General features: G+C 37.8%; 1 protein-coding gene across 1 annotated transcript; it reads left to right on the forward strand.

Moving 5' to 3' along the window:
- Positions 1–19,056: 19,056 nt before the first annotated feature.
- LOC128873786 (rac guanine nucleotide exchange factor JJ-like) lies at positions 19,057–23,610 on the forward strand. The gene is made up of 8 exons (XM_054117626.1): positions 19,057–20,845; positions 21,264–21,372; positions 21,450–22,142; positions 22,210–22,436; positions 22,570–22,772; positions 22,839–23,095; positions 23,157–23,318; positions 23,381–23,610. The coding sequence occupies exons 1-8, from the start codon at positions 19,392–19,394 to the stop codon at positions 23,468–23,470; spliced, it is 3,195 nt and encodes a 1,064-aa protein (XP_053973601.1). The 5' UTR covers positions 19,057–19,391; the 3' UTR covers positions 23,471–23,610.
- Positions 23,611–24,942: the final 1,332 nt, after the last annotated feature.

The following is a 24,942-nucleotide window of genomic DNA, read 5'->3' on the forward strand; positions in this document are numbered from 1 at the left end:
TTGGAGCCACAGAAGATGGTTGCTCCCTCAAAGGTGACTTGGCCACGAAATTGGCTTAACAGACGTTAAATTGGTCTCTGGGTATCGCGATACATCCCGTACAATGGATTTAAAATTTTCTTGTGGCCCTGATTCGACCACGAATAGAAGACTGGTGGGAGGGTCGAAAGACAGAAGACGAGGAAACGAGACAAGAGAGCGAGCGAGCGGAGGAAAGGTTACCGACAGCAAGCACTCCTCAAGCTTTAATTAGCCATGGATCAAAGGTTCGCTTAATGGAAGCCAACGATGCCGACCTATGATGACCGTACTTAAAAAAAAAAGAATCAAAAGCGGTGGCGCGATTTCAGAGGGGAATCGAACCGTTTGAAGATCCCAGATCAGGATGCGGTCACACAACTTCCTGAGCTACTGATTTTTTTGTATTGGAATTGATTGAGAGGCAACGGCAGATATTCGTTGCGCGATTAGGCAAATAAGAGTAGGAAACGGTCAACATCCGTGAGAGTTAAACGATGTTACTTGGTTCAAAGATCGAATGGAGACTAAAATGATCTTTTTCCTTAATGCCAGACTTCTCTTGATTTCACCCCTTGGATTGTTTCAGGTTTCCAATACATCAAATAATATAATTCCAGCAAAACACGAACTGCACACGATGACAACAAAACGACATTGGCAGGTCTTAACGGTTTGCATGTAAAATTAGAGTGTTCGCAAAAATATGGGACGTGTCCTCAGGATCAATTCTTTGTGTTAATATGAATCGATAAGTCCTTTTCTGTTTTGCAATCTCTCCTTTCTCATATTTACCGTTATACAGCGCATCTTTTCTTGCAACAATCGCTTTAAAGTGCAACGTACGATAGATATAATTAGATCTGCAGACAATGAAAAGTTAAATTCTTCGTAAAATGAATATACCATAGATTGGAGACGGTAACCCGTGATTCCAGTCGGTAAATAATAGTCTCAAGAAGCCGTATCTCAAGAACAAGGTCAAACGGGACCCGGTTACATGATCATCTTTCATACGGGTAAGGTATTGTGTAGGTGAGACCAACGATTTCGACCGCCCATAGTCGAGGAGCGGCCTTGTGCAAACCGACGCGAGGAAAGCGTCGTCGTGACCATTGCGGATGAAAGACTGCCGTGGATGTTTCTATTCCAACCGTCCGGCCACTTTAGAAATCGCCTGGCGGTTTTATATGAGACGAATTGTTTTTCACCGGCCGTAAAAGAAGCTGGTAAAAGGGAGAGGAACGTAACGGGAGTTCGTAAGAAGCCGTTCCAACGAGTCGGCCCTTTTCATGGATCAGACTGGTCGGCTCCCCGTTGGCCTGGTAGGGTGGATTCCTCGTTACTTGTGTACTTCTTTCACGACTGTGGGTTCGAACTTTACCACTGAATCAGCCCCCCATCGGCCGGAAGATGTTCAATGTTCGGGAATAGAATCGTTGATTCCCGGGTGAAATTTCGCAGTTGCGAATTTCCAGCGTGGATAAAAGTACAGAAAGCCTAGAGACCCCACACCAACCCCCGCCCTCAATTCGGATGGGGCGAGTGAATGAGAAAGGACGGATCGATTTCAGAAGCAACACGAGCTGCGGGGGATATTTACGCGCTCGCTTATATCGCTTTTCGAAGTGACATTGTTCCCTCTGTGATACGCCGGGGCTGTGTTTGAGAGAATAACAAGGACGCAACGATTGCCGTGACATGCCTCGATCCGTGAGACCGTTACGGGAAACAATGTCTTTCTTATTGCGTTTTCGGAAAATATTGGAGATCTATAAACTTGAGCTGTCTGCCAGATAAGAGATCGAATGTATTGTTCGGGTTTCTCCGCGGCCATTTCGTGCTTTGCAAGAATGCTGGATCGACAAAATGGTGTCGGAGTAGATCTGGCTGAGTTTATGGAAATTTCGTACTGGTGATTGGTTCAAAATACGAATGGATGTAGGAAAACAAATACCTTGAAAGTTCAATAAATTGTAGGACTCTGAAGAAATATATTAGAGTATACAAATGCTGTTATGAGGTCATTGTTTTCTCTGTTATTATTAAAATTCCTAATTTATATTGAGTTTGGCATAGCGTTTAATTGTTTCTGTAATGAATACATTAAAAAACTTACTAACTTGTTATTGCTATTTTAACTTGTTAAATACTTGCAATTGTTAAAATACAGCTTGTATATTGCAGCCATAGTAAAGGTGAAATCCAGAAAATTTATTTCAGGTTTCCAATAGTTGTTTGATATTTAACAAAATATTGAATCAAGAAATTGATATTAAAGTGGAGGAATTTATAAATATCTCATATTAATAATTAATTTTGTATAAGAATGAAATTATTCATGGTATTTCAGCAGCTTCAATATCTTTTGTTTCATTTCAAAGGCAGTATCTCTTTCACAAGAAATGATGATGGATTTCTGACGATTTTGTTGGTTGTGCATAAACCTGGAGTAATTCGAATTTCAACTCGATGTTTACCAAGCACTTAAATCTTCTACAACTAGAATGAAAATTTACCGACTCCAGTGAAGTGTAACGTGGACCACAGATATATTGATTTCCGATTAACATTAGATCAAATGACCGTGAGTTCACAGCGATCATACAGCAATAGTCTTGCGGCTACTATAGGTAAAATAATGGTTTAATAAATATGAGATTCTATTCAAGAAAAAATGGTGAAACTACATGTGCTTGAATGTATATCATTGACTTAAGAATCTAGAGCATCTAAATTCAGTTTTGCTTTATACCTTTTTTCATATCTCAAACCATTGTGACGAAACAGCTCGCCCCAGTTCTGCGAGACACCCTGTATAATATATTCATGAAGTAATTCTGTACACTTATTTAGATTCCGATTTAAATTGGATTTGACGGTAGATTGCATTTGAAAGGAGTGGTACAGCAAAGGGTTAAACAGCACAATTCTTTTGAATAATACACCATCAAGAAACATTCCTGCTCCTCGCTGAAAAAAATCAAAATTTTCCTTTGGTTAACTCCGACATTCTAATCAATTATTAAAAATTCCAACGTTACACGGTCGGAGCCATAAGCGAAGGAAATTAAAAACATGAATTCACTTCGCAGAAAACGACTAATTTCACCTACAATTCCGCAAAGAAACCTCCGTCTCGAAACCAGCGTTCACCATCCAACTGTGAAATAAGTTTCCGAGGATCGTCGACAAATTGCCAATGTTTTCCCCCCGGTGCGTCACATGGCATATGCTCCGACATAACACACAGAGTCAGCGCGGTGGCCCATTTCTCCGCAACTCTTCTTCGCGAGTATTTCCCATTTTGCCAACCAGTCGTCACCGAACGCGAGTATTGAAAAAGTTTCGCCCCTAATAATTCCCCCTTGACACCGACGACACGAGGTTTTCCACTTAGCTAAGAGTCCAACCGAGCAACGACTAGCTAGCACCCGATGTATTAGGCTGGTAGGAAAATAATGTCGGTTTTCGGTCTACGGTTTAAGGCGGTCAAAGTAATTGTTGGATGGCTTACACCCAACGCCTGTGCAAGTTGTCGAACCATTGTTCGTGGATCAGCTTCAACTAGTGCCTTCAATTGGTCGTTGTCGACGAGAGAAGAGGGTCCGCGACCATCTTCATCTTCGAGGCTCTCGTCTACACTTTGAAATTTATCGAATCAACGCTGCACCGTGGACCTGACGGTTGGGAAATAATCGGAATATAAGCGATTCCCTTGAAATAATAGCGAGACCCCACCCCTGCCTTCCCTTGACTCGATCGAATATAAGCGAAAAGCAGGGGGGACGGGGTGAAAGAAAGAAACGGGGGATTAGGGGATGGAAAAAGATGAGTCGAAGAACGTCAGTGCGGAATCACATTGTGTAGCATCCGGATCAACAATATATACTCTTTCGCTATCGGGGGAGCATAATAGAGCGTCGAACAAGTGGGTGCACGCAGCGCGACGGAGATAGGGAAATGCTACTAGGATTTTATTTTGCAGCGTCATTCGTTATAGATTATACACCCTATTCTCGTCTTTCAGCATCGTTTCCGGCTGGTCCGGCCAGCCTCCCTCTTCCTTGCCCGTCGTTCATTTCTGCGGCTTTTGTATTAAGTACCCTGTCCACGAGAAACTGGCTCGGAAGAAGGAGCCTCGTTATTATTATCTCGGTATATAACTCAAGGGTGAATCCCAGGGGTGAAACTTAGGAATAATATTTTTTCGCGCGAGACTGAGCGAGAAAATTGTCTCCGAAGAAGCTCGGTACTTTTAATTATCTATTAAAAATTAATTCTCGACGCGTTTACGCTCACGGAACGCAGCACTCGTGGTTTGTTTCGCGCTGGATCAACCTTTGACGTGACGAAGGAAGAAGAATGTGAAAATGTCTTGGAATAGACTTTGGACTATTCTTAACGAACTATACGTTGGGAAAAATGAAGTTCATGGATGGAATGATTTGTTTCACGATAGTTTGTGATCACTGTTATCAAAAGTTGACAATCAAACGCGTATTACTCAGTGAAAAACGTGGAACATTTCATTTGCAGCCTCTGTAGTTCATCCTCCTATAGCTTAAAAGAAGCTTGAATTATGAAAGACGACAAGAAGAAGATGATAGTCAACGATGATAACTATAGGTAGTATTTATGTTCCTTTCATACAATACATAAATTATTAAGTTGGTAACGTGAAAGTCAACCACACATCCTCGTATCACGACAATATTGTTGTACAAATTAGGCAACCCCACCCCTAATCATTACTGTGCAGCTTTAGGATGCATGGCGAATTTTGAACAATTCACAAGCGGACGCCTCCAGGGAATACCTGGATCGAAAGTGTCCTCTACACGTGTCGTTAGATGAAATTGGCGACGACGAGTATACTCGTCTCGCTCTGGTTCCAGATTAAGTGCTATATCCAACTCTCAATTATTATTAATGCGCTAAATTATTCAGCAAATTCCGTCGCGTCCCCCGAGCGTTTCCGCCTCTTTTGTTTCCACAGTATTCAAGATTTCCGCGTTTATCTTTCAACGAAGGCGAAGCAGAAATTTATGCCGCCCCGAAAAACGCCTTCAGACGAGAAGAAGACCACCCTCGCCTCCTTCCTTCGTTCGTTTCGCATAATATCTTCTGGATACGAGCGCGTAAACCGAGAGAGCGGCAGTCTTCATCGCTCAAACGATGACAAGTGATGCTGACTGATGTTCGCCGTGGTTCCAGAATCGGCTCTTTCTGGCGCCCGATGCTCTCCAGCCGGGTGGAATAGCTCCTAATGCAGCGCGATGAAAAAACGGTGACGAGACCGAATCTGAGGCATTAACACGCCGCCATTTTGAGGGATCGGGCGAACGGAAACTGCAGTTGAATTATTATAGAAATTGGAGAAATTAAAGAGCATCGAAGAAACAGACTTTTGGAGGTTAAATAGTATACATCATTAAGTAATTGGTCAGTCTATACTGCTGTCAATTTTCAAGTAATTGTAGACACCTACATGATCTAACATTAACATTGTTCTTTTAGGAGTGAAAAGATCCGTTCTTGGGCGCCTATAATAGTAGGAGCAAGGCTAGAGTAGCCTAAAGGATATGATCTAAAACACTGATATCATAGGGATGTATTATACTGTAAGGAAAAAGTATACACTTGGAGTAAACGAATATTGGCCTTTATCAAAGAGGACTCTCAAAATCATATTTAAAAAATTCATAACTATTATTCGTGTCCAGTAAACGAAGAATACATGAATATTTCTAATAATTCGAAGAACGCAGTATAAATATTTCTATCACTATTCCACGTAGAAAATCTAAATAAAGTAGCACAAATACTTATCCAATATGATGTAGGTGTATTTATTATTTTCCGAATCATTTTTCTAGATTAAACATGACTCTTATGTAATGTAATTTTTGTTTGTTCTCAATAAAGTAATTCTCCTTTATAATAGAGCCCCTAACTTCATTTTGCCTAAACCCCCACGAACGTATGCTATCCCTTTGTAATGTTGTAAGCTTCTACAATGCTTAAAGCACCCTTTGAAAAAATCTTTTGATCACTTTGAAATCCTGGACGATAACAACATATTCGACCAAAAAGCAAACTTTTCTAAAAGTCATTGAAGCGGAAGTTCGTTTTCATGGCTGAACCTAATTAAAGGATTGTGAAACTGAATTACGTTCGACCAGCTTTAGTTTTCGAGTAGCGCATATATCGACAAGAAAAAAATGCATCCCTAGGCGAATACAAATAGGCGGTAGTATTTCAAGAGGGATTGAAAAGCAAGCTCTGCCGAATTGAAAGTTAAACCGCAAGTACAGAGTTTCTGTTCCATGGGTTTTCGAGGATCGTACTTCACGTGGAATTCGACTTTTCGACAGAGATTTAAGAATTAACAATGGATATCGGGTAGAGCGTATTGCGAAAAATAATCGCGCTAACGATCAATAATTCGAACGAGTTCCTTCGACACTGGGCCACTGATTTTCAAAGCGTAAATGCAGCGCACAAAAGCGCCGATCGCGGGTTGCATTTTAAGTATAAATAATCCGGCTGATGAATAATAGTTCGGTCGCTGTTAGAATATTCGATCACGCCAGTGTTCGTACGTGCAGATGATGTAAAGACTATCAATTGCTCCCAGCATTTTGCAAGTGGTATCGAGAACTAATCGAATTTGTTAAAGGGGCGGCATTTTGGCCCTTTAGTTTCCATAGAATCTGTTTTGTAATTCAAATTGCACCAAACCTTTGCTTAAAATGCAGAAAGACTGTTGATATCCTGGTAAAACGTGGATGGCAAACAAAAAACAATTTAATTTATATTTACTATAGGGTATGAAAGTTTTAGGAATCTTGATGAAGGTGGAGGTGTTATGGCTCCCTCAGAAAAAATCACAAGAAAGACTTTGGTACAAGGAGAGTTCATAAATGAATCGATACAGTAATTTTTATACGGCGTCACCCAGATTTAACGTTTGTTTTAAGTTTCTACGCAGAATAAGGTAGGAAAGAGAATGTGAGAGATTGCGGCGACACCTGCGCGCAAGGACCATGCTATATTTTGCAAATGTAGTGAAATGAATTGCATATTCATCGAACACTTTAAGCGTGAGAAATTTTTGTATATTGTTATATCTATTACTTGGAATAACTAAAAATTAATTTGTGACGATAGTCACATTAATTATTAACAATATTTGTTCAAACAATGATTAAGAATATGATTTTGCTGTTATATTAATATGTCACGTAGGATTTCATTCTCGATGGATCAAACGAACATTCAAATCAATCGTCGACCAATCCTCGTTCAACCATTTTTCGTTTGATCCATCGAGAAAGAATGCCTGCGTGACTCGCTCGATACAAGTATTATCATTTAAAATTATTTATTTAAAACATATGTCTGTATAAATAGTAATACTTGAACTCTCTGGCTGTACTACAAGCAGATTACGCGAAATGACACCTTCCCGAATATCACTCGATCCGATTGATTTATATACATGAGTACAGATTGAACCGAATTCCGTTCCTGGTAAAGAGCCTCGTATTTTCTACGCCACCGGGTGAACATATTTCACGAAGAACAATACGTCGCGCGAATGACACTTTCCCATGGATTAATATCCGAAGGGTATTGTTTATCTGCGTTTGAAATTAATCCAACCCATTGCGATGAATACTCCTCTGATGCTTCTGCTACTGATCTCTGCTTCTATCCGAGAAACTTTTATGGAAGGTAAACTTGACGAGTAGCGCGGCAAGCTGTTTGCAGTGGTCGTTATTTACAATAATTGGAATTATGCCTTGGAATGTTTGAGATAACCTCGACAACGGATTGAAATGCTTAAAAATTAATGATGTCTGAAGAAATTACGAAATAAATTTTTCTCCAACATCCCCGTCGATCGAATATGAATGTTTGCTTTGTTGAGGATGAACGACAAAGTTTATGGTGCTCGAAAACGAAGCAGTATTTGTTACATCTTTGAGACATACTAATCGAACGAAGCCTGCAAAATCCAACGATTATTAGTTTTTCAAGTCAGTGAAAAGTCAATAAAGTTCTTATTATCATTACTGTACGAACATTTAAAGCGAATTGATGGAAAGTTCGAGAATAAAATGTTCGCATTATTCGGGTATAATTAGTGAATTTTTGGGATTGATTCGAACGGAATATTAATAATGAATTAGTAGATCGGAGGTGTGGAATTCTGGAAATTCTTGATGAGAATTTGAAAAACGCTAACGTGCCACAATATAAAGTCTCGAAGACCTATAATTCTCATAATTTTTATTTATTTTATGAAATGGCAAACAATAGTTTCTGACCGTGCATTATTTATTAAACAGTCAATCACGTACTGGCAATCTTTACAGTCCAGGAATATTAATGTTATCACACTTCCATTATATGATAGACTGTGGATACTTATGCATTTAGGACAGATATACATATACAAAAAAATGTACAGACTTCGCGCACACGCAAGAGTTGAAGAGATTGATAATCAAGTGACAGGATACCTCACGATTAACTGATCGCGAATCCCCACTTGCTACACCATACTTAATGATTTCCCGCTACAGAACATCTTTTTTCTCAGAAAACCCCTAAAATTGTAACGGAACATTTTTCGTTATTACGGTAAAATGCACATATTTCTATACGATAAATGCACAGAACTATGGGACAGACTCTATTTTGTCGTATTTCGCCGTTATTAATTACAACAAAATTTATTATCTCCAACACTCCCCATAGTAAGACCATGGGTCATCGATGACCCACAATGTTACTTAACCTACCATCAATTCAATATCCCTTCGTTAGTCGCCACTGTCTCACTGTCTACTTTTTCAAACCCTCTATTTCTCACTCGAGCCCCGCTGGCTTAAATCTTCCTGAAAACCGAACCGGAAACGCATCCGCTCTATCGGCGACGGCGTTTTGCGCCCAAGGCCATTACCTGCGCCGAATAATTAATAACCCTCGGAGCTACGCCTCGTTCGGCCAGAGAGCATAGAAGAGCCACGGCCGGTCAACCGGTGTCGTGTGGCCTAATAAAACCGAGATCGTTTTATATCGAACCGTAAGCCCACACTGAACCGCGAGGATCGTTAAACGGATTATTTAACGTATATACAGCCATGAATTTGCTACGCTTATGCGGCTGCGGTTCCCGTTGCATAATACCCGCAACGAACGCGACCTGCCAATTACCGTAATCGATGTTTAACGTCTGCTGCCGCTGCAAAACCAAACATCATGCCCGTCGTCTGATGGCCGCGTCTAAAACTGTGGATATCGGTAAGATAGTGGTCAAACATCCGCTTCAAAAGAGATGCCTGGATGTTTTGATGGACTCGATGGTGCAATGCGTTACGATAGTTTCACATTATCAAAGCACGCGAGTCTGAACCATTTTTCTAATTAGGAATGATTTTTGTTTCGTTTGAATGAAAAAGAGGTTGAATTTTTGTGTGAAATTGTATTTGTTGTTGCCAAAAAGAAAAACAAATGAAGTATGTTGGTTGCGAGAGCGATGGTGCTTCGTCCTAGATCAACTACAGGATTCGTTAGTAAGGCTTTTCTAGCGGATCTTGACTTGCAGGTTTCTGCCAGTTAGAAACGGTAAGATCTCCAAACACCTATTAGCAAATTCAGCCTCTAGATGGTAGAACTTTCTCACTACCGAGCCCTTCGGTTCCAAAAGTTTATCTTATAGGAAGCTGCTTCAAGAAGACTGTGTTGGGAGGCTTCATCCAAGGTGGGATCCGCTGGAAAAGCCTTTCAGAGATTGAATCGCTTTTGATCCTCTGTCACAGACTTAATAAAATACAGAACACTTCTTTAATTGCTGTGGTTTATGGATAACTATGTCCTGCATTTAACACTAAATCATAAAATTTCAAATTCTACCCGATATGTAGCATAATCAATTCATGCGTAATAGTTAACTAATCAAGACCTGATGCTCTGGTACACTAATCCGTTGTCTATCTAACCCAAGCTCAACACACTTAACCCACGGAATATCCAACTCCTTAACCTAACCAGTCAACCGTAATGGCTCAACTTACATACTCTAGATTTAGTTTCCTAGCACGTCTGATCCGCGAATAACACTCTAACCAAGCTTGAGTAACAAAACTCCTAATCCTATTCGATCCAGATCAAATGACCAAAGCAATTCAATTTAAATTTAACGTCTTAACCTATTCAATTGAGACGCGTCATTTCAACCTGGCTACTAATCTTACTGTTCCAAGTTAACGTACATAATATGTTCAAATGGGCACTTAGTATCCTAGTATTGATAATGAAACTCGCCTAGTGTTTGTGTTTCTTTTTCAAAGGTTGCAATGACACTTTTTAGACCTAAGTGTTTGAGCATGAAAGGAACTTTAGAAATTTTTGTTAAAATTATCTTTAACTAGGTTCCTGATGAAGAAATTGTTCGAAATATTGAACACCTGAATTTCTCCCTTCTCGCTTTCCATTCTTTCCGTTGGAGTTGACCAGAACTCCATATTAATAGACAACAAAGACGATTTCTCATGTTTTTGCAGTGACTGAAGCACCTGACTGAATAGAACGCTAGAACTGAATGGATGATTCCATGAAACAGAACCGAGGCGAAACGTGGCGATAAATACAAAGATCGATCCTGCTTACGGTGTACTTGACGGAATCAATTCCGAATTTACCGTCGACGACACGATTGACTGCCATTCAATTCGAGATATCACTTCTACGAGAAACGAATTCGTCTAAGTGGTTTCCTGAACGACAGCTGTCTCGAGGTCATCCAGTCTTCTGCAGTAAACTACAAAGTCGTCTAATAGCCATTGTGAATAAGGGAGATTCATTAAAAGAAAACAAACCTGAAACCTTCGCGAAGTGTTTATCCAATTTCTTCCAAGTTATTCCCTTCAGGTATATCTATACAGGGTGAATGAAAAGACTCCTCAGGAAGTTTGTAGGTGTATTCCACGGTTGAAAGTAGCCGAAAAGACTTTGAAACTACTTTATCGGCGATATACCTACTTTTATTTTAAACCATTACTTGGCAGCAAATGTTCGAAGTTCGGCACCTTAAGTTTCGAACAGTGTCGTCAACCTTTATGGACAGAAATAGCGCCGTGTGGTCAAAAATGGACATTATATCGAAAATAGGTACTAAAAACAGTAATTTGTATGTTAAACTCAACAGAAAGAACATGCTTAATATTTTTGATCCGTTAATGACTCATCTAATTAACTCCTCTAATTAACCTCTTCACGCCCTTAACCACACACATGGACGTTTAGTTTTTCATAATTATAATTACTGTCGATAATAAAAAAAAAATTTGATAATAACAAAAAAAATCGTCCCTGAAGAGGTTAACTCTTTGGCCTTTAACAATGGGTGGAACTCATGGTAAGAAATTTTGGAGCGCACACGAAAATCACGAGTCAAATACGTCGTATGGAAATGCTCAAACGATTTTATACCTAACTATGGCACGATTCCAAAATAAATAGGTAGGGTACGGGGTTTTAGAGGTCCGATAAATTGATATTATGATCATATCTGTTTATGTTACACGAGGAGAAGGTCAGGTAAAGTTGTTGACAAGAATCCCGGACATTCGTTCTATTTGCTATGTCAATCTCGAAACCTCGTGTATAATTCATGATATACCTTAAAGTGGTTGTATCATAAAACAAAGAGGTTTGCTGATTCACGTTTATCAGACCGTTACTGTTATTGCAAAGCTGTGGATGCTCCAGAAAATTTTGTGATGGGTCGTTCAACCTATCCAGGAGTTATTGTCCTGAGATCAACCCTCAATAAGAATAAACAATTACTCCGTAGTAAATGCAGTGCTTTCTTTATTTAAATGTTTAAGCTAAAATGCTGTCCTCCAGGATTGCAGGAATATAAAAATATTGTTTTTTATTTATTTACAATTATGATTGTATCTGTCCCTTGTTTATTTGACGTGAAAAACATTTATTCGATTTATTTAGTTTTCTACAAAAATGATTCTCTTGACAAAGCGTACAAGTACGAATACTTTTGTGTATAATGCACTATATAGGTAAAAATTAATTTACTTTCCTTATTAGTGACTTAATTTCACTATACCTTTTCCTGAATAAACTGCATTTATCTACATATTAATGAAGAACAATTTATTTGGAAACATCCAATCTATCATTTCATTTAAACTCGTTTCATTTAAATTTTACACATTGTAGACCAGAAATTGACAAGGAAATACACAAAGATTGCCAGAACTATTTCCGCACCTTGTATTTACGAGACTGACTGTATATCAATTTGCAACACTGGTGTTTGAAACCATCTCTATTCCTGGTAGCTTCAGTGTTAAAAATAAAAATCCTGAGGTTTCTACTGCAAAACCCTCCATATGTCGAATGTATCCCTTGACTTGACTATGCAGAGCGGCGCATACAGTGACGTTAAAGATAATAAAGCGATCGAGAACTCGAAAGCGTCTGCGGCTGGGTAAGGCTGACGCAGAACGGAACGATATACCGCAACCGCTGCGGGTGGATGCATCTCAAGAGATCGGATGGCGTCCCAGAGAACAGAGCAGAAGGCACGAAAGGAGAAAGAGTGAGGAGTCAGTTTGGCGAGGGAATCGGAATGAAGCGAAACAGAGAATCGGGACTCGATGCACTGCGGAGACAGCATAGCCATCGGTCTTGCCGCGGTTTTCCAAGATCCTTGAGTTTATCTCGGGGAGTTTATCTTCGCGAGCGGCGGGGAAGTGATCTAAGTTTCATCCGGTTGGCGGACCGTCAGACTCCGGGCTATTCGACTGCCGGTTATCTTTCAGTGGTGTCAAGAGCCTTGCCTAACACAGCTCTCGATAACGTCCTTTTCGCATAGTTACACGCCGATCTATCATCGCCGCCCAAGAGCGTACTTTGTATCGTGCATAATGCACGTGCAGCGAGTCTGAAGGTGTTCGGTTCAAGGATGTCAAAGAGAACGTTCAGCCAACGGAGGCTTCGCTATGGTATAATCAAGGGTAAGGTGACTTTTTTACATGGAAACGCGAATCGATACCGCGGGAGTAGCTTCTTTTGCTGAAAGTATTATTTCTAAACTGTAACGCTATCCCGCGGAGAATTACGTCTGGTCTGTGGTTCTTAAACTCGTTTGAGAACGCTCCCGTTGAAAAGAAGATTTTCTGTACTCTAGATTCATAGACAAGAGGTTTACGTTGTATTTATTTTAATTAATTTGCGATTGAGTTGCTTCCATTGATTGAATTCTTTCAGTCTTCGTGATTGCTTTCGAAGCATCTGGTTAAATTAAATTCGTGTATACCTTTGGTAGAGATAAATAAATTACATTCGAGAGAAATAATTGTACAATTTTTAAGTAGAAATACTACAATGGACGCAAAACTGTATGGTCTAATATTATCGCAATAAATATTAGGTATACCTATAAAAATATTGCTGTAAAATAAAAATCTTCAAACTTCTCATCAAAATTTTCACCCAAAGCAAAAATTATATGCACATTTTAACACGTAGAATGATCAGTATTAGCCTAACTGATATATACCAGAATTACTTAGAAATATTATAATCAAAAGAAAAAAATGATAACCCGAGTCTACTGAATCTATTTGTTATGAAAACTGTAATAAAGATTTGTTGAGTATGAAAGAAACAGTGACTAAATGCTTTTCCTACCTATCCTTCTCACATGAAACTATATTCAAAGGAAGGTGGATTTTTATTTTGCAGCGTGGTAGATTGTGAAACACATAGTCGACATCAGAATGAACTGGCAGGAGCAAGTAATTGAATATTCAATACATTGTTGATACAGAAAGGAACTGGCAGCGGTTAGGGGTGAAATGTCGCTCCAAGAAGAGTTGCTTGAGCTTCTTAAGAGTTTTAGGGGCGAAGGTGGTGAAGTAAGGTTTAGAAAATTGTATTTTGGGGTATGAAAAGGGTTCGGGTTCGGTGACGCAGGACTAAAAGGGCGCAGGGTACAGATAATGCAAAGGATGACGTGGGGTTTGAATGATAAACGAAAGGTTATGAATGGAAATGAAAATATTTGCTCTTGGAACTATACTAATACACACAGGAAATAGGTACATTACTATACAAATGCTAAAATCCAGTTAAAATACTACTTATCAAATGATAAGATATTCTTCTATTAAAGTTGTGAATATTCTACTCGCACGTAAATATTGATGTTGAGAACATTGAAAGTTCTCTCAAAGATTATTTTTTTAAATTTAAATTGTTTTGTTTCGTCGCCTTTATTTTACTAGGAAAAACAGAAGAAAACAGTTTTGTCAAATGCAGTATTAAAGGGAACAAGATTCGTCGGAATCTGATCTCGCCAGAAGTTCTCCTTTATTCCTCGCCTAAAATAAAGCTTTACAGTTTAACTTGGTCTCAGCAACAGAATCGTATTTCTCGATATAAATCCAATATCGTATCGTAGGATATACGTCACGGTAGTAATGTTAAATATGTAATGCAATCGTCCAGGAGACGCACTGCTACTACCGATTAATATTTTGCCGACCGTGTTCACTTTAAAACCTAACGCGTCAATCAATCCGCAGTTACTTTTCGTTTTATTTTTCCAACATTTTACCGTGAGTTTTTCAATCCATTTAAATTACACCGTGATGCGAAAGAGAATATTTTCGCGTGCGATAGAAATATTGATTCCACATGTGCGCGGTCTTTCATTTCGAAGATATAAAAAGCTGAAAACGTTCTTACGGAATGTTCTCGGTTGTAATTTGAAACGTATCGAATTTTCTCTTTTAATTATCAAAAGTTCTAACAAAAAATGTTTGAATTTGATATTTTCTGAATTAATATAAATGATTATGTAAGAAGATATTAATACAATATTTTCTGTACTAGAAGTTGTACTCATACTTGATATAGGTTATAAATAAGTATTGACTAGTTATATTAACTAATAATATTTCTTTGTTATAATAACTGTAACGAAATTTATTATCGATGAAAATATAGTGATATGGCATATATCATATATGGTAATTATAACAGACCTGTTTAAAATTAATGTAGTTGTTTTAATGGCTATATAAACAAACGTTTGTTTAGAACAATCCAATTCTTTTTTAATATGTATTCATAAATTCAAGACTCTTGAAATGAAAAACAAATCACAACCATTATTAATATTCCATAATATTTTTATTATTAATAACCATAATATTCATATATACAGAATTTTATCAATATTCTATTCGAATATAAAACCAAACATACTGAATGGTATACTTGGTTCTCTATCATTTTAGGACTTGGAGCACCTCGATAGTCAAATTTCAACCGACGCCAATACTTTCCCTCCGTTATAGCCACCCACCAAGGAAGTAGAATATGCGAAATAAAATATTCAACATACACGTTATCGAACTGCCCACGCTCCGCTTTCTAGGAAGAAATATTCCTCGATAAGCACGCTCCGATAACCGACTCGAATGAATCCTCTATTTGGAGACAGTAACACCTCAAAAATTTATTATCTTTCTCAAACCATAATGTTTCCTTAGTTTTTGTTTACTACCGCTGTCATGTTTTTAATAATGTTACAATTGACATCATATTCCTTTGGAAGTAACTACAATGTTGAGGTGTACCGAAACCATTTTTGTCAAAATGTTACGGTTACTATTCAAACCGTAAAAAAAGTTTTGATTTTGTTACTTTCGACACCTATCTCCCTTACAATAGATATCTACATAGTTTCAGCGACTGAAAGGAGTCGTAAGACGGGGCTGCTTGACCGAGGGAGCGCCAAGGGTTAAATTTGCTTTCTTCGTCGTCGTCCCCCAAGCCTCTTCCACTGCCGATTCGCCGCCATCGACCCCGTTAGGCCCGAGTTATTAGTTATCAGCCGGTTTCCACGGCGTTGTCAATGTTCTCTCTCCTCGGTCCAGGTTATTGATCGACCGTTCGGAAGATTCCTGGCACCGGGGTCACTTCTGCTAGACTGCTCGTCTAGCAGGAAGCAGAGAGGTAGTTATCCCCAGGAAAAGAAGATCGGCCAACGAACTTATCGATTGTACTTTTCGAACTCTGCCTCACTCCGCACGCAGCGTCTCTGCTGACTGTTGCACGCCGCGCCGCAGCCGGATCAAAAGCTCCTCCAGCCCGCGTGATCCTGCTCAAATTTCGTCGCGTTTGCTGATTCCCCAGCCCGGAGCCTCCTGGTTTCGTCGCTTATCGTTTTCGATTTGTTTGTACAGGTTATTCTGCGTTGGAAAGTACCGGAATATTCCGCTGGTAGATCCCGGGGAGCTAATGTCGCACCGGCGCGGATCTGATTTCCATTGTAGATCGGGATAAAAGTAATCAAATATAAATTACCCACGGGCGGCAGACACTTCGCGGATAAAATTTGTACGCGTATTTGTTTCTTCAATTTTATTTTAAATTAAAAAACCTTCTTTTGTTTGAAATATCAATTTTATTGCGGAGTTACTTTGTTGGTGTTGATTTGAGTTCCATAATGTGTACTTTGAGTTAAAATAAGAGAGTCTGGTATATTTCACACTATACGAGTGATCTTTTATCAAAAAAGAGGTAACAGTACATAATAAATTGCTTCAAGTGTCTGTTTCCACTCGAATTACGAATTGTATGGGAGAAATAATAAATGAAAAATGAAACGTAATTGATTAGTGACTGAAATCATAAACTAGTTACTTATTGATTAGTAATGATTTTGAACATTTCTAGAAAAAGCATCTACCGTTGACCGCCTGGTGTAATATTATAGCAAAGTCATATTCTCGGTCATTGCTTGAACAATTATTGTTAATAATTAATGTAACTATTGTTAGAAATTAATTTTCAGTTATTCCAGATAACTGATATGAAGGTGAACGTTTTAACTATATCAATAAGTTGAATATTTAATATATTTCTTCACAATTTGTACTGCGACAATGACAGCGTTACTTTTTTTCTAAATTACTTCCGAAATTTTCAAACAGAATTCCCGAAACGCTGGAAGCAAAATAATAGGAAATTCAGGAAATCCCAAACTCAAAAAACCAAAAGTCCTGTGGAAAATGCAATCACTATGTTCGATACTCTGACAACCACCTTGTGCGAACGTTCTGTTATTCGAACACAGTATATCCCATAGAGCAGCCATGTCAAACTCATTTTTGCCCGAGGGCCAATTTGCACTTTACTTCACCGAAAAATACGGTACAGGCCATATTTCAGTTATACCAAAGCTATCCGTTACACTATCATCACGTTAACAAACATGAATGGAATCAATAAATAAAGAATCATTTCCTTAAAAATAAGCAAAAGACACACTTATTTATGAGATGATGAAATAAAATGATTTTTGTTTTCGTTGTCTACTTGGTTATTTAATTTTATTTAATTGATAAATAGGCTATCTGCACCGAGCAGAACCATGTATAGTACACCGGGAGAAAGTAAATTGATATAAATTCAGTATTCAAATAAATCATCCACTATCATCGGAAACCATTGTCATTTCATTACAATAACAAAAAACAAAATATACATATTGATAGGTATCCTTTGAGCAGCTGAACATACAATCAAGTAATAATTTAATTGACGTTACTTCAATTTTTTAAATAATCTTGATAGACCATTTTGCAAACATGAGAAAGCCAAGGTATAAAATATTGAACAGATGTTATGTTTTTCTTCATTATTCAATGAAACTATTGACATAAACCCCAAAACAAAAATAAACAAACTAAAATCCTCTTTAGAAACCCCGTCGATACCCACAAATTTCCTTAATCAAACAGCTGTGTCTCCCTTTCAGCTCTGATAATGGAGATTCGAAAATACGATTAACGAGCATAACAAGTCCTCGCAGGCCGCGATAAAACGTTTCCGACCGGATCGATCGCGGAATCCTAGCGTATCGTAGAACCGCGTAGAACCTTCGATATACCCAATCGTAGAATATTTCCCGCGCTTCTCGTAACCACCCTTTTTGAAAGGTGGAAACCCAAAGTGGGATTGCATCTTAGCGTTTGGAATCGCTCATTCTCCGTTTCTCAACGAAACCATTCTCCAACGTTGCCCGCGTGCTTGAACCCGCGTACAGGGAATGCGATTATTATCCACGAATAGCGGACGGATAGCTTCGACGAGCAGCTTCTTGGGAAATTTACGAGACCTCGAACGCAACGACGAGTTTCCGCGAATGCGGTTCGTTCCGCGACCAGGCCGTGATTTACGCGGTTATTATAGATACAAGACGTAGTCTAATGTGATATTCATACGCTGTAAAAGTTTTTACATTCCGTCTGAAATCCCCTCTCTTTACTTCCGAGTTTCTTTCCCCTTTATGATTTTATACGACGCGAACATGCACGCGATTCTGGAACGTTTCACTGGGTACTTTAAACAAGTATATATTATTATACGAACGAGGTAAATACTGCAGCCGTGCGAGAGATGAAGTGCATTTGAATTACAAGTATAATAAAAAGATACGTTAACAACGAACGTCGGATGATAAATTCTGGGGATCCTCTTTTTCGTGAGCATTGCATACTATGATATGATGTGGCTGTAATTTAAAAATGTTAATTCATAACATGAATAATAAATTGGCATACTTTCTTCATACTTATTTAGAAATATTTATTTAGAAAGGCACTTCGCGCCTTTTCACCTGTTACGATAATTTAAAGATTGACTGTTCCAAGATGAAACAACACTTTTAGTATTGACAAGATACTAATATTTAAGAATTTTTCTGATAATAAAAAAATAATTAATATAAATATTTCTGTCAGTTTAAAAAAATAATAGAGTGTAAGAGCCACTCCTGAGGGTGAAGCGCTCTTCAAACTGAATGGTACTGCCATCTGTTCGGAATATTCGGAATATGTGTTTACTACTACCATGAATCCTCGAACTGTATGATGCTGTCATCTGACGATAGTATTACGCATTTCTGTTTGTTTTCAATATGGCGGAGATGTTTCCCTTCAAAGTACGTTATTTTGGTTAGTTTGTTTACAAAGTTTTAAAAATGTACATAGTGCAGTGTGATTTATCGGTGAAAGGCCAGGAACGTTTGACTGCGGATTAGGAATGTTTGTGCAACGTTTACATCGATAAGGTTTACATTTTTCTCTCAGTATTAAATGATTAAAGTAGTAAACCTAAAACTGTCGTTTACTTTGCTTGCTTCTTTTAAACATATGGAGGGATGTGGACGTGTAAATACCCTGTAAATATTTTTATATCTCTACGAACTTTACAATAGTCGAATTTGATTTGCTTTTGGTGGAAGGAAATTCAAATGGATGATGAGCGATTCTGATGATACCGATGTTTTACTCCTAATTCCACCTGATTTGTTCCTTGTACCACCATCGTCAGAGTCTGACACTAGTTCTGATTGTGGGAAAGCAAACTATAGCAATGGAAGAACTGGAGTAATATCGGAGCTAGTGGAACATATGCAATCGTTAGAAAGCAGAATCACTGCTATCGAATTTAAAGATAATAGCTTAGATGGTACGGTGTTAAATCATTCATGGGATTCACAAATTCAAAATAACCCAAGTGTCAAGTTTAGACAGACATTACCTAGAACTAGCTTCTACGTAAGTCAGAGCTCTAGTTTACAAAATACACCTGTAAAGCCTCGAAAATCCTTGTCTGTTCCAACAACTCCTAATGGTTACTCATTGTCAAACCGTACTAATTTTAGTCAGAATGACATGAGATTGGGAAATCATCTTTCTGTGGCTACTGGTACTAATGCAACTAACAATCATGATAAGGATAGGCATGATTGTCTAGCATCCCATTCTGATTTCTCCATGGTATTCCCTTCTGCTTCTCGCAGTGTGGGTTTCCCGCATGCCACTGTTACTTCTTTCAAAGGGGAACTTTGCTCTTATCCGCTCGGTCATTGTAAAAGTACAAGTAATATGTATGTTAAACCTTCTTCCAATCAATTACGCTCAATGCCGTCTACCTCGACTTTATTTAGTGCAACAGGACAACCAAATTCATGCTCTAAAACTAGTATACAAGACATGGAGCTGTCAGAAGTTGACGAACTACTCCAAGAAATGGAGGCTACAGAATTAGAACTATCGAAACGAATAAATAGAGTTTCGCAGCATCAGTGTCATAGAGAACAGAACGACGTATTAATACCTAATCATGGCAATGATGCTTTTACAAGCAAAGGTCACAATGATACGCGTAAGAGTACTCTTAATAGAAAATTAGAGTTCGAGTTACAAGACTCTAATCAATATCGCGATGTTCGACCAATTGTATCGAAAAAAGTCTGTTCGGATGGTTTTCCTGATATATCTCTACCGTACAATAATTCATTCAACTTTGACGAAACTGACAGAGTAATCTCCGAATTTAAAACATGGGGGCAAAATCTACCAAAACCAGCATCAAGGATCGAGGAAGTAGAAGGCCCGAGCACGCTAAAAAATACAAATAATATTGATAAATTGGGTGTAAAAGCAAACGATATGAAAATTAAAGAATCAATCACCGAACAAACTCCCGCGTGTACGGATGATGCAAATAGCGTAAGTGCAATTGGCGCATATAACGTACAACCGCATCCTGTGCATAAAAATGTAGAATCCTCCTTGCTTAACGAATTAACGCAGTATAATAGTATTCAACAAAACAATAACGTGCAACATATGAATCAAATGCACAATGCATCATCTACTGCGGGCACTGTTCATGCTTCAACGAATACAGATTTTTTTCCAAGGTATATTTATCATAATTATGTTATATGCAGGATCTGCTACGATCGATGGTTCGAACTTTAGATATTGTATACGGTACTCGTTAAAATGAGCAACAATGTATTAGTAAAGATGGGTCTAGATGTCAGACAAAGTTTTAAAGTGCCGAGGATAAATATTACTTCGTGTCCCGATGTGTTACCTCATGGAGATTTGCACACGACCATACATCCTATACTTTTCTTTATTTCTTGACGAGAGAAATCGACAGGAATTGTAATAAAGAAAATATTTAAGATAATCGACTTATAATAGATGTATTTTTTAACTTATAAATTAGCGAATTCTAGATTACTATTTTCTAACACATTGTTTGCTTGCTTTTATGAGTACTGTATATATACGTAAAGTTTGGATTACAACCCCTACCATTGTTTCCAGAAAATCCCAACGACTATTGTCATTGTCAGATTTTTGGGATACCAATAGCAATAAATCTCAAGACGAAATGCGCAGAATTAAATTGGAAGAAGAAAAATTTCGTCGAGAGGTATGTAGACGTTCGCACGCGTATATTATTTTATTTAGTAGTTGATCCAAGTAGTTTCAATACGAAACGGTTTGCAGCATTGCGAACACTTGATTCAAGAGCTCCAGAAACGGTTGTTAGAACAACAAGAAAAAGTTGCGGTAGCCCTTAGAGTAGATAATGAAAAAAATGAATTGATAACGCAGTTCCATAATGCATGGACTAAATTGAAACAACGCGTACACGTTTTAGAAAACGAGTACAATGCTTTACAGACAAACGCGAAAAATGTGACTGAAAAACATCAGTTGGAAGTTTCAGAATTTCAGTCACAAATAAAACGTTGCGAAGGAGAATTATCAAAAGCTTTAGATCTTGCAGCTGGATATAAAGAGAAAAGCGATGCAGTAATGAAAGAAAAGATAGAGTTATTGAAAAATCACGCTGATGAATTAGAGAATTATAAGTCGTTCGTATTAGAAGCGGAAAATAGGTGCGAGCAAATAAAATTAGACTATAATAAAATATTAGAGAAGAATAAACAAACTGAAGACGCATTGAGAAGTCTTCAACAAGAATTAAGTAAAGAGCGATTGAAAGGCGTCGAGGTTAGAAATGAAATGAATGTTATTCATAAAGCGTTAGATACTTGCGAAGCCGAATTAACCGTATTAAGGCAGGAGAAAGAAAATTTACAGTTGAAATTAAACGAAGAGATGAATAGGAATACAATTTTACAGCAGAAGAATGCTACACTTCTTTCGTCGATTGATGATGCCAAGGAGGCAGAGGTAGTCTATTAATAAACATATTCTTATATTCGCAAGCATTTATTCATTTGCAAACCATATTTCGCAGAAAGTAGCCAAAGATGAAACGAAATCTTTAGCAGAAGAGAAAGAAAAAATTAGATCAGAGTTACAAGATGTTTATCAGAAACAAGTCGACGAAGTAGTAAAAGTCAAATTACAAGAATTTCAGACTCAACTAGACGTTGCCGAGACTGAATTTCTTGAAGAATTAAAAACCAGGCAACAAGTTATTGCCGAATGCGCAGCAAGGAAAATTAAAGATATTATAGATAAGTATGTTCTCTTCTTTAAGTACACTTCTTAGACGCATTCAATACAAATAAATGTATACTATGTATAATTACACTATATATCAAATAAAATATACAACGTATACACTGTAATAAATATATGTTAAATTATTCAGACATCGATTAGAAATAAATTTACTAGAAGAGAAACACAAAGAGGAGAAGCGACTATGCGAACTTCAATTAGCGCAAGCTCTCCAAAAATCGTCAATTTTAGAATCGGAACTCCATTCCCAACGCGCTACTAAATCTCAACTTGCCGAACAGCTTCACTCCGTAATGCAAAAGCAATGGCAGCAAGCCTTGCAAATTATCTCAGGTGAAGTTACTTTAGGCAAGTTTTTTCTATTTGCAACACTTATAGTAAAACCTTTAACAAACTTAGGTGGAAATTTAGAGGACTTAACACCCCTTCAAAAAATTCACGCCGAGAAATTATTCAGAGGTGCGAGAAAATCCGAGTCGATGCCAAATTGTTTCACGCAGGGTTTCCAAGAACCAAGAAGAATAACGATCCAATCGTCGGATGCGAAAAATTTCCGCGATCATGTCGAAAACATAAGCGCTATCACGCCTATCGACGACACTCCTGTTACGAGTAGAAAAGAGGCGAAGGATGATCTTCGTAAATACGTGAAAATGGTAAGATTCGATTAACAGTTTGTAATTGTTTGATGAATTGTTTAACCGAATATTATTACAGATTGCCGAAATGCAACAGTCGAGGGACGAATTTCTTAAAATTCGTGAAAACATTCCTAGCCCGCCCTTAGTGTGCAGAGAAGTGCCGCGGAAGCATTATATGAAAAAAGAGCTAAGCATAAAGGACGAAGACAGTATTATATGGCAACCGGCTCCATCAGATGTAATTTCATTACTGAATTTCAAGTTATGATAAGACTTCAATATTCTAATCTTACTTTTCAGACTACGCCCGATACTAGCGAATTCATTCCAATTTCACAAAAAGTTTGTACAAAGGGGGATCAACAAAAGAACAAACCACCGTGGAAATGACATACCGTTTGTGATTTTGTAAACGTTGATTACGGTGTCGACGAAGTGGATTATATCGATGTATTGCATTTAATTAGCCGTAATTAAGATATCTACAATATATATTTTTTACTCGAATAAAATTTTATACGTAAACAAAAATTAAAAAACTGAATACTCCTTTCTTATTATTCGATTCCATCCTTCTAAATAACAAAAGCATCCGAACTGAGCGTATCGCTCATTAGTTCAATCTTCCTACTACCGCATAAAGGAAAAGGATGTTCGATAAAGAACCAGAACGATAAATTATGTTTCTGCTTTTTCAGATTAGGCATGTGTACCCGTTTTGAAATATTTCAAAGAATCATTACCTCATACTCGAATAATAAATTCATTAATTTAACAGGAAGTTGTAATTAATAAAGAGAATAGACGGAATGAATCAATCGAGTTTGTTACGTTCCCTTTTAAAGAATATCGCCGTGCAGGGACAGTATAGTCACAGCCTTATCTGATTTCTAAGTAAAGTAATGGCATCTGAACCCAGAAAAATTAGTCATCCCAGTAATAGTTCTTCAAAGCTTAGGATTATCCGAACACGAACAATACCCCAACGATAGTATTCCATATCGTGACTCATTGGTAACCTCGTATCCAAGGAAAACATTTCCCAAGCTGGAACACAGATACGCTACTTTTAAATGTAAATAATTACATTGTACATGTTAAGTTTGATCGAATATTTCCAGTATTGTATCGTGTATAGTGAATCACGAAAATCATAGGATCGCTTACACATGTCGAACACGTTTCCGTGCAGTGAGACGGTAAGTTGAAGTAATTCAGAGAACTGTTACTGAATTGTTTATCGATAACGTTTCTTGAATAGTAATCGCGAAGGAGCAGAGAACGTACGGCATTCTACTCTTAAGGCGCATACTAATTGAGTATAGATCAGTTTAAACGGCAATTACGTGTATCATAATAAAAATTAAGTGTCACGATACGACTGCACGTTTTATGTGCGCAATCAACTTCTTAAATTCAGTATTAATAAGTACTAAGCACTACTTTTATGCAAGAGACAGAATATTATCGTTAATATTATTGTTCCACCAAAAACTTTATCGGTGATAATATTAAATACATTATTTATATAGTGTCTATTTACAGTTTCCGTAAATTTGATTTTATAATTCTTATCTTGCATTATTCCTCTCCGTAATTACGAGCAGAAGAGTTTTACACTTTCCGTGGGCGGTTCGTTGAAAATTCGCTTCATTGTACGAATGGATTTTGACGATATCAAAAACTAGAAATAGAAGATCACGTCAATATCTAAAAAAGCATGCCATTTCTTGAAATAGAAAGTCGATTGTCATTGATTTATTAATGTTTCTCCTACTTGCTCGAATAATCGACATCTAACTGGGACGTGTATTTAGATAGTGCATGGATGTTCATGTGAATCTATTATGTGAGCCTCCCGT

Source organism: Hylaeus volcanicus, chromosome 3, assembly GCF_026283585.1.
Source record: "Hylaeus volcanicus isolate JK05 chromosome 3, UHH_iyHylVolc1.0_haploid, whole genome shotgun sequence".
NCBI classification, from domain to species: Eukaryota; Metazoa; Arthropoda; class Insecta; order Hymenoptera; family Colletidae; genus Hylaeus; species Hylaeus volcanicus.